This window comes from Labeo rohita, chromosome 11, assembly GCF_022985175.1.
Source record: "Labeo rohita strain BAU-BD-2019 chromosome 11, IGBB_LRoh.1.0, whole genome shotgun sequence".
NCBI classification, from domain to species: domain Eukaryota; kingdom Metazoa; phylum Chordata; class Actinopteri; order Cypriniformes; family Cyprinidae; genus Labeo; species Labeo rohita.
Window position 1 is genome coordinate 17,813,048 of NC_066879.1, and position 14,696 is coordinate 17,827,743.

Sequence of the window (14,696 nt, forward strand, 5' to 3'; positions counted from 1 at the left end):
ACACAATATCGGCTATAGCTCTTTTCAGACTGGTAATGAACATGCAGAAACCATTTTGAAGACAATTTCCTGTTTGATTCAGTTGTTAGCGAATCTCTCGCTGTTTGGTAGTTTGAGTTTATTCTGTCGAACCGAGTTCTCATTCTCATAATGAAAGTCTCTCTCTCTCATGTCTCCTTATCTCTCCCACTCACTGTGCAGATTAATCAGACCGGCCGTGGAAGTTCATGTAGTCAGGCAATCATGCTGATAACAGATGGAGCCACTGAAATGCACGATGATGTTTTCGCCAAATATAACTGGCCTGAGCGCAAGGTAAGATAAAACACAGTTTAAAAGCATCAAAATCATAGTATATTGGTATATTGTAGATTGGTACACAGTATATTGGTTCATTTCCTGCCTAAGTGCAGTGTGTTTTCTCCTACTTTATAGATTTAGTTATGATTGCTTTTTTCACCCCTGCACAAGTGTAAAATTCCCTTTTGAGAGCATTTTGACATTTTGAAGAATTGTGTTTGGCTCCTGCGGTGGTTGTCTGAAAAAGTGTGTTAATGTATATTGAATTGCTGACAGCGGCGGCTTATTTGACACACTCTTCAAACATGGGGGAAAGTGTTGAATAAACTGATTTGGAGGGTTTGCTCATGTACCTGCCCTTGGTGCTGCTGAATCAGTCACCTGATTGACCCTGTGCACGCAGTTTGCGCTACCAGACGTGTTCATAAAGCACTCGGCATTCAGGTGAACGTGTTAAGCGAACATTCCTGGCCTGTATTGGTCGCGTGTGTAAGTCTACGTCTTATATCCTAATCGGTGGGGGGAGAAATGTGTTTTTACAGCCTGCGGAAGGTGTGTGTGTGTGTGTGAATTGTCGCTGGCCCACTGCGGTGTAACCGCTCAGTATTGGTTGGAATCAAAAACCATTTATACATGGGAGACAGGAGCAATGTACTGAGAAATGGAGGGATGGAGAGTGAAAAAGAGAGAGGGAAAGAGAAAAAAAATTAGTGCGCAGAGAAGAAACATCGAGGGAAATGGTTGCATTTACACAACCGTATTTTGAGACCACCTTCATGTGCACAAATTAATAAATAAAATAAATGTGTAAACATTCAAGGATGTGCATTTTGGTCAGTCAGTCTTCTGTATTTAAATAAAGATAAATCTGTTCTCTATGCACAGTCAGATGGTTTTGGTTGTTTTTTCAGCATCTTGCAGCAAGAGCATCTTGAAACATCCATTTAAAAGTGTTTTTAACAAACAACAAAACAGTAAAAGTGTTTTCGGATTTGTTTAGATTTTAAAAAGTAAAAACTTAAAACTTAAATGCAAAATATGTTGTAAACAGGATTGCTATTGCAACTAAAGCTATGAAACTGATAATTTTTACTAACTGAAAAAAAGTTTTTAATACTTAAATATTTAGTTTTAATAGGTTAAATCTATATACAAGTATTAAAACTAATAAAAATGGCAAAAGCACATTAAAATATAGCTGCAAGCAGCAATTACAGGTGTTCAAGCGCTTTTAAGCACAAGAAAAAAGACATTACATATTATTTACTGCATCAAGACTGTAATGACCTATGTCAGTGATAAAGAACAGCATTTTTGGCAAATAAAAATAGAATTTTTTTTAACGTTTATGACTGTTATAGCAACAGCCGTGGTCTGATCTTCTTAAAACTTTGCATGCTTGTTTAGAATTATCTGACGTATGTGCTCACCAGGCTTTGTGAAGTTTTGAGTTTTGTTTAGACTTCGTAAGCTTTTGGGTATATTTGGACAGGTCCCTTTTCTAAACGACCACGTTATAGCTTCCCAAAAGTTAACTTTTAACTTTTATTTTTTGATAAATATTTTCCTAGAGGGTTCAGAGAATTGCACTGCAGTGTGTTTTTTACAGAAAAACCTAGGACTAGTTTGCAAAGTATTTTTTTTTTTTTTACATTTTCTCATTCATTTAACAAACTGTTTGATTGACAGCAGTGGTTGTTCAGAACAAGGAGGTGGCCAATTTCTTTTACAAAATTCATTGGGCTATAACGGCCATGTTTTCTGAGATATGCACATGTCCTTACAGCCATGTATGGCATGTTGGATCAAGACTGTGCGTACCAATTTTCATGCCATTAGGACAAACAGGTGCATAATTATGGACGTTTTTATGTACTTATAGCGAAAGTTCCACGACTTCTTTTCATACATACACTACCGTTCAAAAGTTTGGGGTCAGTAAGACTTGTAATAGTCTTTAAAGAAGTCTCTTATGCTCATCAAGGCTGCATTTATTTGATTAAAAATATAGAAAAAAACAGTAATATTGCAAAATGTTTTTACAATATAAAATAATGTTTTTTATTTGAACATACTTTAAAATAGAATTTATTCCTGTGATGAAAAGCTGAATTTTTATCAGCTGTTACTCCAGTCTTAAGTGTCACATGATCCTTCAGAAATCATTCTAATATGCAGATTTATTATTAGAATGATCAATGTTGGATAATATCAACAGTTGTTCTGCCAAATATTTTTTGGAACCTGTGATTTTTTTTTTCAGGATTCTTTCATGAATAACAAGTTTAAAAAGTACAGTGTTTATTCAAAATATAAATATTTTATAACAATGTAAATTATTTATTATTAACTTTTAATAAACTTTTAATTATTAAGTTAATACATCCTTGGTGAATAAAAGTATTAATTTCTTAAAAAAAAAAAAGAAACAATAAAAATGTACTGACCCCAAACTTTTGAACGGTAGTGTATGTGTTGTGAGTTTGGAGAAGATATCTCATTCCATTCAAAAGCTACAGACATTTTAGTAATTATCATTATTGATAATTATTGATTTTGTACTTTTGATCACTGTAGCGCCCCCGTCAGGCCGATTGGGGCGAGCCTTGGTGACGTTGTAGATAGTGTGGGTACTACAGTCCCTCCATGTTTCAAGTCTCTATGACTTACATTTTGGTCTGTCCGTTTTTTTTTTTTTTTTTTTTTTATGTGGAAATTGCTGCTCCTTGGCCATTCTAACAATTTCAGTAGTGGTTCAGTGCTATGACTAATTACAAAAACAGAAAAAAAAAAGTAAAAATAAATGCTAAATATTAATAAAAACTATAATAGTATATCGTTTCAAGGGCCTGCATTTCAAAAAAAAAAAAAAAAAAAAAGAAAAGAAAGAAACGTAAAATTACAGAATTGCTATTTTCCTGATTAATCATTGCTGTCACGCATGCAGGGTCTCTGGTAGATATCTAAAACTGAATCTTAAAGCATATGGTGAACAATTTTCCTAGCTGATTTGTTACACCAGTTGTGTAATTAAGTAAATGCGCCAAGGCAGTTGTTTTCCAATGAGTAATCAAGTAATCAGGATTTACCCTGACGTTGGGAAATTGCATTGTGGGAAACAAGCAGATTCTTTGGTTAAAATTTAGAGATCTGCTGCATGTGCGCTTTCAGTGTGGAGAAACAAAGAGAAACAGAGGGATGAAAAGAAACAGACCAACGTGATTGCATTAGTATTCATACGCGTGAATTCAGGTTGAAACTTTTTGTTTGTATCAGTATTTAAAAATCTTTTGTTTTTTATTTCTATAGGTTCGTATATTCCCATATCTGATTGGCCGAGAATCTGCGTTCGCTGATAACCTAAAATGGATGGCGTGTGCTAATAAAGGTTTGTGATTTTTTGTTTTTTTTTGGGATGATCTTCTAAATGACAAGCTGAATTTGATTTACATTCCATTTTAATTTTTGCTAATTAGTTAATTAATTATCCTGCCTGGGATTTGCTGGAGCACGGAAGCCTCCGTTCGGCTTCCGAACCCGGCGCTGTGGGTGTATTGGTGTGAAGGCTGGAGGAAATCACGCGGGTGTTGAGTGCTTGATGGGAGTGTGACGGGAACTGGCTCAACTGCAGAGCTGACATGCAGAGGTCAAGGGTCAACTGAGCCTAAATCACTCTTCCTGTCAGCTCGGCTCCCGTGGCTGCACAGCGTTGATCACTCCCATGTGCCCGCGCCACGGATGACTGGCCGCGGGATGAGGAACGCACACACACCATGCTGAGAGTTTCTAGCTCTGCACCTGGAGCCTCTGCAGTAGTACATGCACATTTTCAACACTGCCAAATAGATGGAAAATGCATTTGATAATCAGCTTGTGTCTTGTATGTGTATATATATGTATATATATAGTTTATTTAAATGAGCACTGACAAATCGATTAATCGTGATTAATCACATCCAAAATAAAAGTATTCATATTTATATGTGACATATATATATATATATATATAATTATATATTACATATATTTCTTAAATATATACAGGTACACTACTGGTCAAACGTTTTTGAACAGTACGATTTTTTATGTTTTTTTTAAAGAACTATATTCTGCTCACCAAGCCTGCATTTATTTGACCCGAAGTACAGCAAAAACAGCAATAACATTTTAAAATATTTTTACTATTTAAAAAAACTGCTTTGTATAAATGTAATTTATTCCTGGGATTTCAAAACTTAATTTTTTGCATCATTATTCAGTCACATGATCCTTCAGAAATAATTCTAATATTCTGATTTGTTGCTCAAAACAGATTTATTATTATTATTATGTTGAAACGGAGTAGAATTTTTTCAGGTTTCTTTAAGAACAGCATTTATCTGAAATTGAAATCTTTTGTAACATTATAAATGTCTTTATCATCGCTTTTGATCAATTTAAAGCATCCTTGCTAAATAAAAGTACAAAAAGAACAGCCTTTATTTGAAATATTATACATTATGAATGAAGCATTATGAGTAACTTTAAAAGAAGGTATTATGTATATGTTTACAGGGTTCATAGATATTGTTTCTAAAATGCATTCAGATATGTAATGTTGCTGTGAATTGTGTGTTGCGCAGGTTATTTTAGTCAGATTTCCACACTGGCTGACGTTCAGGAGAACGTGATGCGGTATTTGCACGTGATGAGCAGACCTAAGGTTATCGACCACGAACATGACACAGTGTGGACTGAAGCCTACGTGGACAGCGCAGTAAGTATAAATAATCACAACGTGTTGTGTGTGTATACGGCATCTATATCCCTTACAGAAACGTACAATGTGAACCATAGTTTCTGCAAAAATACGATTGTTGGTAACATAAGATAGCACACTTTTAGTTATGAATCAGCATAGTTATCAAAAATAAATATTTTAAATAATTTGTATTACTTAGCTGCAGTACCATCAACAACTCTAGTAACTATCCATGGTATTTTGGCAGAAATTAATGCCACTACGGTACATTTTTGTAAAGGGTTTGCTGTGTAAAAATTCAAAAATATTTTCTCTACTAAGTCTGTGTTTTCTACAATCATTCGCCTTCATAAAATGCAACTCAGTCCTCATTAGTAGCTCCGTTAACTCCCTGAAGGTCTCATCAAGACACTCTTCCATTCAGTGAGCACTACGACAACGAGATCAGGTCACACACCGTGCAGTGTGTCTCTTGTATGTGTGTAGACGTGAGCACATGTCAATGACACGTATTATTTTTCTCCCTGTGTCCCTATAGCTCGCACAGGCGCACAAGGTAACAGTCGTAACCGGTGTCTCTGTGGCTCTGTTCCCAAACCTAGCGAGCTGCCTACGGAGGCAGCATTTTAAGAGACGACACATACAACATTAAGGCTGTTCCTTTTAAGATGGATAAAAATAGCCAAATTTCTGTGGAAGCATTCTTGTGTATAACTTGGTGAGGAAGGCAAAACCAGAATGCACTGCGACAAGTTTAAGAGGGGGAAAATACATCTCAGAAAAAAAGTACAAAAGCTGTCACTAGGGCGGTACTCTTTTAAAAGGTACCTTATTTTATATGCGTATTAGTACATTGAAAATACAAATATTATTATCATTTAAGACAGCTGTTGACAGTTTTAATGTTTTTTTAAATGTAATTTATACCTGTGATGCAAAGCTGAATTTTCAGCATCATTACTCCATTCTTCATTGTCACATGATCCTTCAGAAATCATTCTGATATGCTGATTTGATGCTAAATAAATATTTCTTAATATTATAAATGTTTTTGCTGCTTAACATTTGTATGGAAACCCTAAAGTTTTATAACAATAATAATGTAAATATTATTTTTATTCAGCAAGTTCACATTACATTAAAAAAGTCCACACTGATAGTAATAATAACTATTTTTAATAATTGAGCACCAATAATAATTGAAAATATAATAATAATAACTGGTAAAAATCAGCATATAGAATGATTTCTGGAGTAATAATGCTATAAATTCAGCTTTGCTGAAAAAAAAAAGTTAAATGAAAAAATTCAAAATAGTGCTGCTCAAACGATTAATTGTGATTAATCGCATCCAAAATAAAAAAAATTGTTTTTACAATATATAATATATATATGCGTGTACTGTGTATATTTATTATGTATATATAAAGATGCCCAAACAGTATATATTTTGAAAATATTTAGATGTATATATTTATATTATGTATAAATGTATTTAATATATAAATGTAACATATTTTCTTCAGTTTATTAATGGATGTGTGTATTAGTGTTGTGCAATGATTAATCGCATCCAATATAAGGTTTTTTTTACACAATATGTGTGTACTGTATATATTTATTACCTATATATAAATACACACACATACAGTATATATTTTAAAAATATTTACATGTATATATATATTATTTATATAATTAATATTTTATATATATATATATATATATATATATATATATATATAAACAACATATTTTTATATTTAAAATATTTACATGAATATATATTTTATTGATATAATTAATTAATATATATATACACATAATAAATATACAGTACACACAAATATTATGTAAACAAAAACTTATTTTGGATGCGATTAATCGCGATTAATTGTTACACAGCACTATACACAGTACACACAAATATATTATGCACACAAAAACTTTTATTTTGGATACAATTAATTGTGATTAATCATAGGCCATCACTAACAATAATGTAAAATATAATAAATAATAATAATATTTCATAATATTACAGTTTTTGCTGTGTTTTGGTCAAATAAATTCAGCCTTCGTGTGCATAAAAGACTAATAGATCAATAGTAAAGTAATTTTTCCAAACTTTTAACTGGTATTTGTACCAAAATGTTAAACTTTAGTAGTTTCGAAAGTGTACCAGCCCGGTAACAGCTTTTGTACCTTTTTCTAAGTGTACAAATTGTAGATAATATTTATATAATTAATACTAAAATAGTTCAAACTGTTTAAAATGTGATATTTTACCCAATAATTGTTGTAAATGTATTCTAATTAGCGGTTTGTACTTGCTCTTTTTGTATGATGTAAGGCATAGAATGTTCTAAATCGTTCACCTAGTTAGAATGCTGCCTATGTAGACTGTAGTCAGCAAGGCAGCTGACTAGGTTTTGGAACAGAGCCTGTTTGTGTCCATTCTGTCACTGGTGTCTTGCAGCATTTCCTCATTGTAATTTGCTTTCAGCATTCCGTTTCTGGAATCTGAAACGTTTTATTAGTTCTTGAACGTGGATGTGGTGCAGAGTGCTACGGGAAAGCGCAGAAAGCAGGCCAAGAGAGCGACAGATAAAAGCCAGAGAGGGCGAGATGTGGTCAGAGATAGGGTTTGGCTTCACTCTGCTGGGTATGTTGAGAACTGCAACACCGACCGCTGTGCCATTCCATTTCTGATAAGAGCGACTCATACACACACACACACACACACACAAATGCAAGTGATCGCACCCACTCGATGTCTTTGACACCCTCCTCTCTCTCACACACACCACACACACACACGGGCATAGGCGTAGGGTGTTGGGAATTGTTCTCCGGAGAGTGTGTTGCTGTATCTTGGCCACTGAGACACCCCATTCATCATTTTGTGGATCATTGGCTTTTATCTCCTAAAGCCGTAATAAAACTGACATTGGAGCAGAGGGGGTGAGAGAGGCAGAGACTGGGAGAAAGAGAGAAGGGAAGAGGGAGGAAGGAGAGGAAGGGGGGAAGCACAAGGTTAATTCACAGATTTCAATTTGGCTCCTGCAGGATACACCTCTAGTGTTCAGCACGAAGCCAACCAGACTGAACAAATGTTGGACCAAACTCAAACTGAGGTTGAGCTTTTTTTGAGCTTTCAAATGTGAGACAGAATAAGAGAGACTTTAAAGCCCTCTCCACTGGGACTGAAGGAGTTGCTGTTGTTTTAGAAACAAACCTGCCAGTCTGACTGGAACAAGGCCACTGATCTTTAAAATTACACACTGAAGACAAGATTTAAAGGGATAGTTCACTTAAAATAATGCAATTGCTCATTTAAAATATATGCCATCATTTACATATTTGTACTGAAATTAGTATTTATTTAAACGGTAATTTAAATTTTATTAATAATTAATATTAATTAAATATAATATTAATGTATATTCTAAAAGGTATATTGAAAAAAGTTTCCATATAGAACTAATAAAAATATAAAAAATGAGTAATACCAATATTAATATAAATTTCAGTGTTAATGTTGAAATTATCTAATACTAGTAAACATGTAAGTTAATATTAATGTAAATTCTAAAATGTCTAAAAAGTTTCCGTATGGACGTATAATAGGAATAATAATTAATATTAATATTAATTTAAACAATAATGTTAATTTAATTAATAATTTATTTTAATTCAATGAAACTGTCATATTCTAAAAAGTTTTCATACAGAACTATAATAAAAATAATAATATTATTAATAACAATATTAATATACATTTAAGTCTTATTATTGTTATTATTTAATACTATTTAAACATAAAACTTATTATTAATGTAAATTCTGAAATGCATAAAAAGTTTCCATATGGATGTATAATAATAATAATTAACATTAATATTAATTTAAAAGGTAATGTTAATCTAAATAATACTTAAAATTAATTAAATATAACTGTCAATATTAATGTATATTCTAAAAGGTATATCCAAAATGTTTCCATTTAGAACTTTAATAAAAATATGAATAATATTAATAACAATATTAATATAAATTTAAGTGTTAATATTGAAATGATTTAATAATATTTAAATATAAATGTTACTATTAATGTAAATTCTGAAATGTATAAAAAGTTTCATTATAATTAATATTAATAATTAATATCAATATTAAATTAAACAGAAATGTTAATCTAATTAATAATAATTAAATATAACTGTCAATATTAATGTATATTCTAAAGAGTTTTCCATATAGAACTATAATAAAAAATATTATTAATAATAATATTAATATGGATTTCAGAGTTATATTGAAATTATTTAATACTAGTCAAACATAAAAGTTAATATTAATGTAAAGTCTGAAATGTATAAAAAGTTTCCATATGGATGTGTAATAATAATAATAATAATAATAATAAAACATTTTATTTGATAGTATTTTTAATATAAAATAATATTCAATTTAATATTATAATTAATAATAATTAATGTTAAAATATATCTTGCAATATTCATGTATATTCTAATATATATATATATTCTAAAATGAATTATTTAGACTTGTTTTTCATTAAAAATATTTGACTCAAAAAAACAATTCATTCACAAATCTGTACTTTTTTCATTAAAGGATAGAGTCGATGTCAAGATATTATGACTTTTTTAAAGAAATTAATATTCAGCAAGGATGCATTAAATTGATTGAAAGTGACAGTAAAGACATATATAATGTTATAAAATATTTCTATTTCAAATAAATGGTGCTCTTCTGATTTTTTTTAATTGTTAAAGAATACTGAAAAAAATTTATCATGGTTTCCACAAAAATCACAAAAATTAAGCAGCACAACGTTTTTCAACATATAATAATAAAAAGAAATGTGTATTGACCAGAATGATTTCTAAAGGATCATGTGACACTGAAGACCGGAGTAATGATGCTAAAAATTCAGCTTTGCATCACAGAAATAAATTACATTTTACAGTCTATTCAAATAGAAAACTATTATTTTAAACAGTAAAAATATTTCAAAATTTTTACTACTTCTGATCAAATAAATGTAGCCTTAGTGAGCAGAAGAGACTTTTTTCAAAATCATTACAAAGTCTTGCTGACCCCAAACTTTTAAAAGGTAGCGTATATATGATTTTTGGAAAATACTGTATTGCTATTTTCTGAAAACCTTTCTCAAAAGAGATTTTCTGCAAAAATGTATTCAAATTTCATTCAGACTTTTAATTTAGCTCAATCCACGTGGACCACTTTTATAATACTTTAAAGCTGTTTTTCATCCCCGTTCCCTTTTATTTTTTCTATTTTATTGTTTCCCTTAAAAAAAAAAAAAAAAAAAACGGGTTTGGGATGATATGATGATGAGTAAGTGATGACAGAATTTTGCTTTTTGTGTAAACTATCCCTTTAAATATTTACTATATATTGCAAACTAAAGCAAAAATGCAAACTGAGAATGGGATTTTTACAAATAATTATTTTCGTTTTCTTGCTTGTTTTCCTCTTTCACAAACACAAACAGCCGCATTCAGGAATCCTCTCAAGGGCCACTGTAAAACATGCATAATGGACACACACACATAAGGTTGAGGTGGGGGAATAGCAGACCTAGTTTCAGCGAGCTCATGCGTTAAATCATGTCAGCCCTCATCGTGCCCGCAGCTGAGCTTACGGTTCGGCTCCAGAGATGAACCATCTTCACCAGATCACCCTTCACTTGTCTACACCTCGCACGGCCATTAATCAAAACGTTGGTTTGAATATTTCATGTCGCAGCAACTTCCTTGATCTGAAGGCCGGTAGGACAACACTGTGTGAGCGTATGAACCGGCCCTGGCGATTAATGGCCATCCAAAATCTTTATTGGATGTGTTTTTTTTTTGTTTTTTTTCTCAGATGTTCATGTAAATTTAAATCTGAAAGTCTTCTGTTGATCTGTCAGCAGCTTGGAGAGAATAAAGGTCCAAACCCGATGACCACAGTCGCCATGCCTGTGTTTAGCACCAAGAATGAAACGGTGAGGAGTGTTTGTGTGTGTGTATCAGAACTAAACAAAACATGTAAAATGTGTAAGGTTCAGCAACAAATACCCCCCCCCCATATTTTAGCATATATACAGTATTAATATTAAAGTACACCACCAGTGTAAAGTTTTTGAAAAAGCTTTTTTTTTCTAATTCAGTGTATTTTAAAATGTAATTTATTCCTGTGATCAAAGCTAAATTTTCAGCATATATTTTAAATAGTACAAATATTTCAAAATTGTACTGTTTTTGCTGTACTTTGGATCAAATAAATGCAGGCTTGGACTTAAAAAACATTAAAAATCTTACTGTTCAAAAAATATTAATATTAATTATAGTAATTAATATTAATATTACGTGCTGGATAGATGAGTCGAGAGACGAGATACGATACAAATAACAATTTAATATAACTCTTAGTAGGAACAGGCAGGAACAGGCAGGAACAGGCAGGAACAGGCAGGAACAGGCAGGAACAGGCAGGAACAGGCAGGAACAGGCAGGAACAGGCAGGAACAGGCAGGAACAGGCAGGAACAGGCAGGAACAGGCAGGAACAGGCAGGAACAGAACGATAATCCACACACATCCAAATTTGCAAACTCAAATCACAAGCAGACTTATAAAGGGTGGTGATAAAGACACAGACAGGTGTAGTAAATAAACTAATCAGAACATACACAGGTGAAAATAAGGGCGTGACTAGGGTAAAGGGCTGAGTCCAGGGAGCACATGGTGAAATCACAACATAAACACACGATGACAATAAGGATACGTGACAATATTAGTGCTAGATTTATTTGTACATTTTAATATTATTAAAAAATAATCTAAACTAATCTTAACTAATATATTTTAGTGTTTCTATATAAAACTATAAAAATAAAACAATATTAACTTGAATATACAGCACCTCCATATAAAATTATATTAATATAATAATATTAATAAGAATACTCATTTGAATTTTAATGTTGATATTGTTAATAATTAATATTAATTAAATAAGGCTTTAAATCAATTAATATATATTCTAAAATGTGTATTCTAACAACTTTCTATATGGAACTATAATAACAACTATAATAACATCTTTTTCAGCATTTTAGCAATTAATACAAATTTAAATTTAATTTTAATATTAAGTATGACTATCAATCAATTTATGTATTTTATAAAATGACTATAATAACAATATTAATACTGATATTAATATTAATTTAAACAGTAATGTTAATTTTAGTAATAATTAAATATAACTGCCAACATTAATGTAAATTCTAAGAGGTATATTCTAAAGTTTCCATGTAGAACTATAATAAAAAATAATATTAATATTATTAATAACAATATTAATATAAATGTCAATGTTAATTTTGAAATTATTTAATACTAATTAAACATAACAGTCGATATTAGAGTATATATTCTAAAAAGTTTCCATATGGATGCATAATAACAATATTAATATTTAATAATAATAGTAGTAAGTTTACATTTAATTTTTTTATATTAATATTAAATAATATAAAATTTTAGATTATTGTTAATAATAATTAATATTATATTGTCAATTTTCTTATAAATTAAATTAATAAAATAAAATAAAATTCAACTAATATTCCTGTTTGCAGTATTGTTAATAATAATAAAAATAATAATACAGCTAAGTTAATAAAATAAAATAAAAATTAATGAAATTAAATTCATTTAAACTAATAATACTGTTTGCAGTATTATTAATACTGAAATTAAATTAATAAAATAAACTACTACAGTATTGTTAATAATAATAATAATAATAATAATATTATTATTATTATTATTATTGTTATTGTTAATTAATATTGGTCAAATATAACTAGCAATATTGATGTATATTCTAAAATATATACTCTAAAATGAATTGTTTAGGCTTGTTTTCCATTGAAAACATTTGACTCAAAAGAAAGAATCATTCACAAATCTGTACTTCTCTCATTTTTCTTATGACTTAAAAACTTGAAATATAATGCTTAATTCATAGGGACCATTTTTTAGAGTGTTTCAGTGTCTATTTTGAGGGATGAAGCTTTTATTGTAATTTAAAAAAAAATCCTTTTTCATCCAATTCTGTTTGATTTCTTAAGGCAACTCATCAGAACACCCATTAACAATAGTATGCTATAATATTGACAGTGTGTTTTACTTCTATTTCACTTCAAATCACTTGATTTGAATCTCGCCATCTGTTTTCAAACCTGTCAGTCTGCTGGTGTTTGTATTCATAAGTCAGTGTCTATTCAAAATTAACATGCAAATTGTATGTATGAATATGAAACAAATACATATGTGTGAAAATAGTGATTTTACAGTATGTGTCTCTCTGCAGAAAAACCAAGGCATCCTGCTAGGCGTCGTAGGCACTGACATACCCATTCAGGAGTTAATGAAAACCATCCCAAAACACAAGGTAGGACGTTACTGCCAATACCCAGGATTTTAAAATCAATTTTAATCTCTTCAATTTTACACTCTCTATATCCTAAAGCTGGCTGGGTTGCATTAATGCTATCATTTTTAAAATCTTATCTTCTTTTCTCCAGCTAGGAATACACGGATACGCGTTTGCCATTACCAATAACGGATATATCCTGACACATCCCGACCTGAGGCCCCTGGTAAGGACTGATATCTTGTTTCGGGCCCATATCCAGCCTTATATTAGGATTATGATTTCAAACAGCAGCTAAAATAGAGCTGAAATATGATACAGTCAACTACATCCACACTCCAAACAAGCTGGCTCAGGTAAAAATCTACCCACACGTGCAGTGCGTGCTTGTGAGAGCGCTGGTGGGACGCTGAAGTGCATCATGGGAGATGTAGTTTTTGTAATCCCAACCCTTTTCCTCTGATATATTGCATGCAGGAATAAAAGCCCATTCATGTGCCTGCCAGGGCTGATCAGAGCACTGAGGTAACTCACCCTTCACAGGGACACCCCTCACCCCGCTCTCAGTCACCACGCGTGACTGCGTGTGCGTGCGTGCGTCTCTGTGTGTCGTGAACGTGTTGGTGTTCTCGTCGTAATGTGGCTCCAGTGCTGCTGTGTATTAGTTTGTGTTTGCGTAGCGGTGGTGTGCATCAGTCAAGGCTTCTGAGTGTGTGTTAAGAGTGTGTGTTTACAGACCACACTGACTCTGTGTTGATCAACAGGGACGATGTTGTTGAATGTGGTAAATGCTAAAATGTGTATTATTAGTGTAAGCAGCATTGACGGGACTGGATTCAAGTATGACACAAAGTTTAATTCTTAATCAACTTTATGGCTATTTTTAGGCTCTGTTCCAAACCCTTGGTGAGCTGAACGTCTAGACAATTTGTTTAGGCATCATAGGCAAACTTTTTAAAAAATTTGAAAGCTGTTCCAAACAAGTTTTTATCAGTATTGGACATTATCAATGCAGAATAGAATGTATTGCAACAAGGGATTTTTTTTTTTCTTTTGCATAAATGTATGTGACGTATATTTTATTAACTGAAAAATGTATACAATTATAGAAAATAAGTCTATATAATTAAAAATGAAACATTTTAACTAGTATTTCTGTTCTTCGCTGTATTGTT

At 31.4% G+C, this 14,696-nt stretch overlaps 1 protein-coding gene across 2 annotated transcripts in view; it reads left to right on the forward strand.

Moving 5' to 3' along the window:
• The window catches only part of cacna2d3 (calcium channel, voltage dependent, alpha2/delta subunit 3), a 53,747-nt gene that overhangs the window by 23,170 nt on the left and 15,881 nt on the right, over positions 1–14,696 (forward strand). For both annotated transcript variants that reach the window (XM_051122077.1, XM_051122078.1), the window contains exons 11-17: positions 202–315; positions 3,610–3,688; positions 4,923–5,056; positions 5,580–5,597; positions 11,010–11,081; positions 13,459–13,539; positions 13,673–13,747. In XM_051122077.1, the coding sequence (XP_050978034.1) occupies positions 202–315; positions 3,610–3,688; positions 4,923–5,056; positions 5,580–5,597; positions 11,010–11,081; positions 13,459–13,539; positions 13,673–13,747 (573 nt within the window). The remainder of the gene's footprint in view (positions 1–201; positions 316–3,609; positions 3,689–4,922; positions 5,057–5,579; positions 5,598–11,009; positions 11,082–13,458; positions 13,540–13,672; positions 13,748–14,696) is intronic.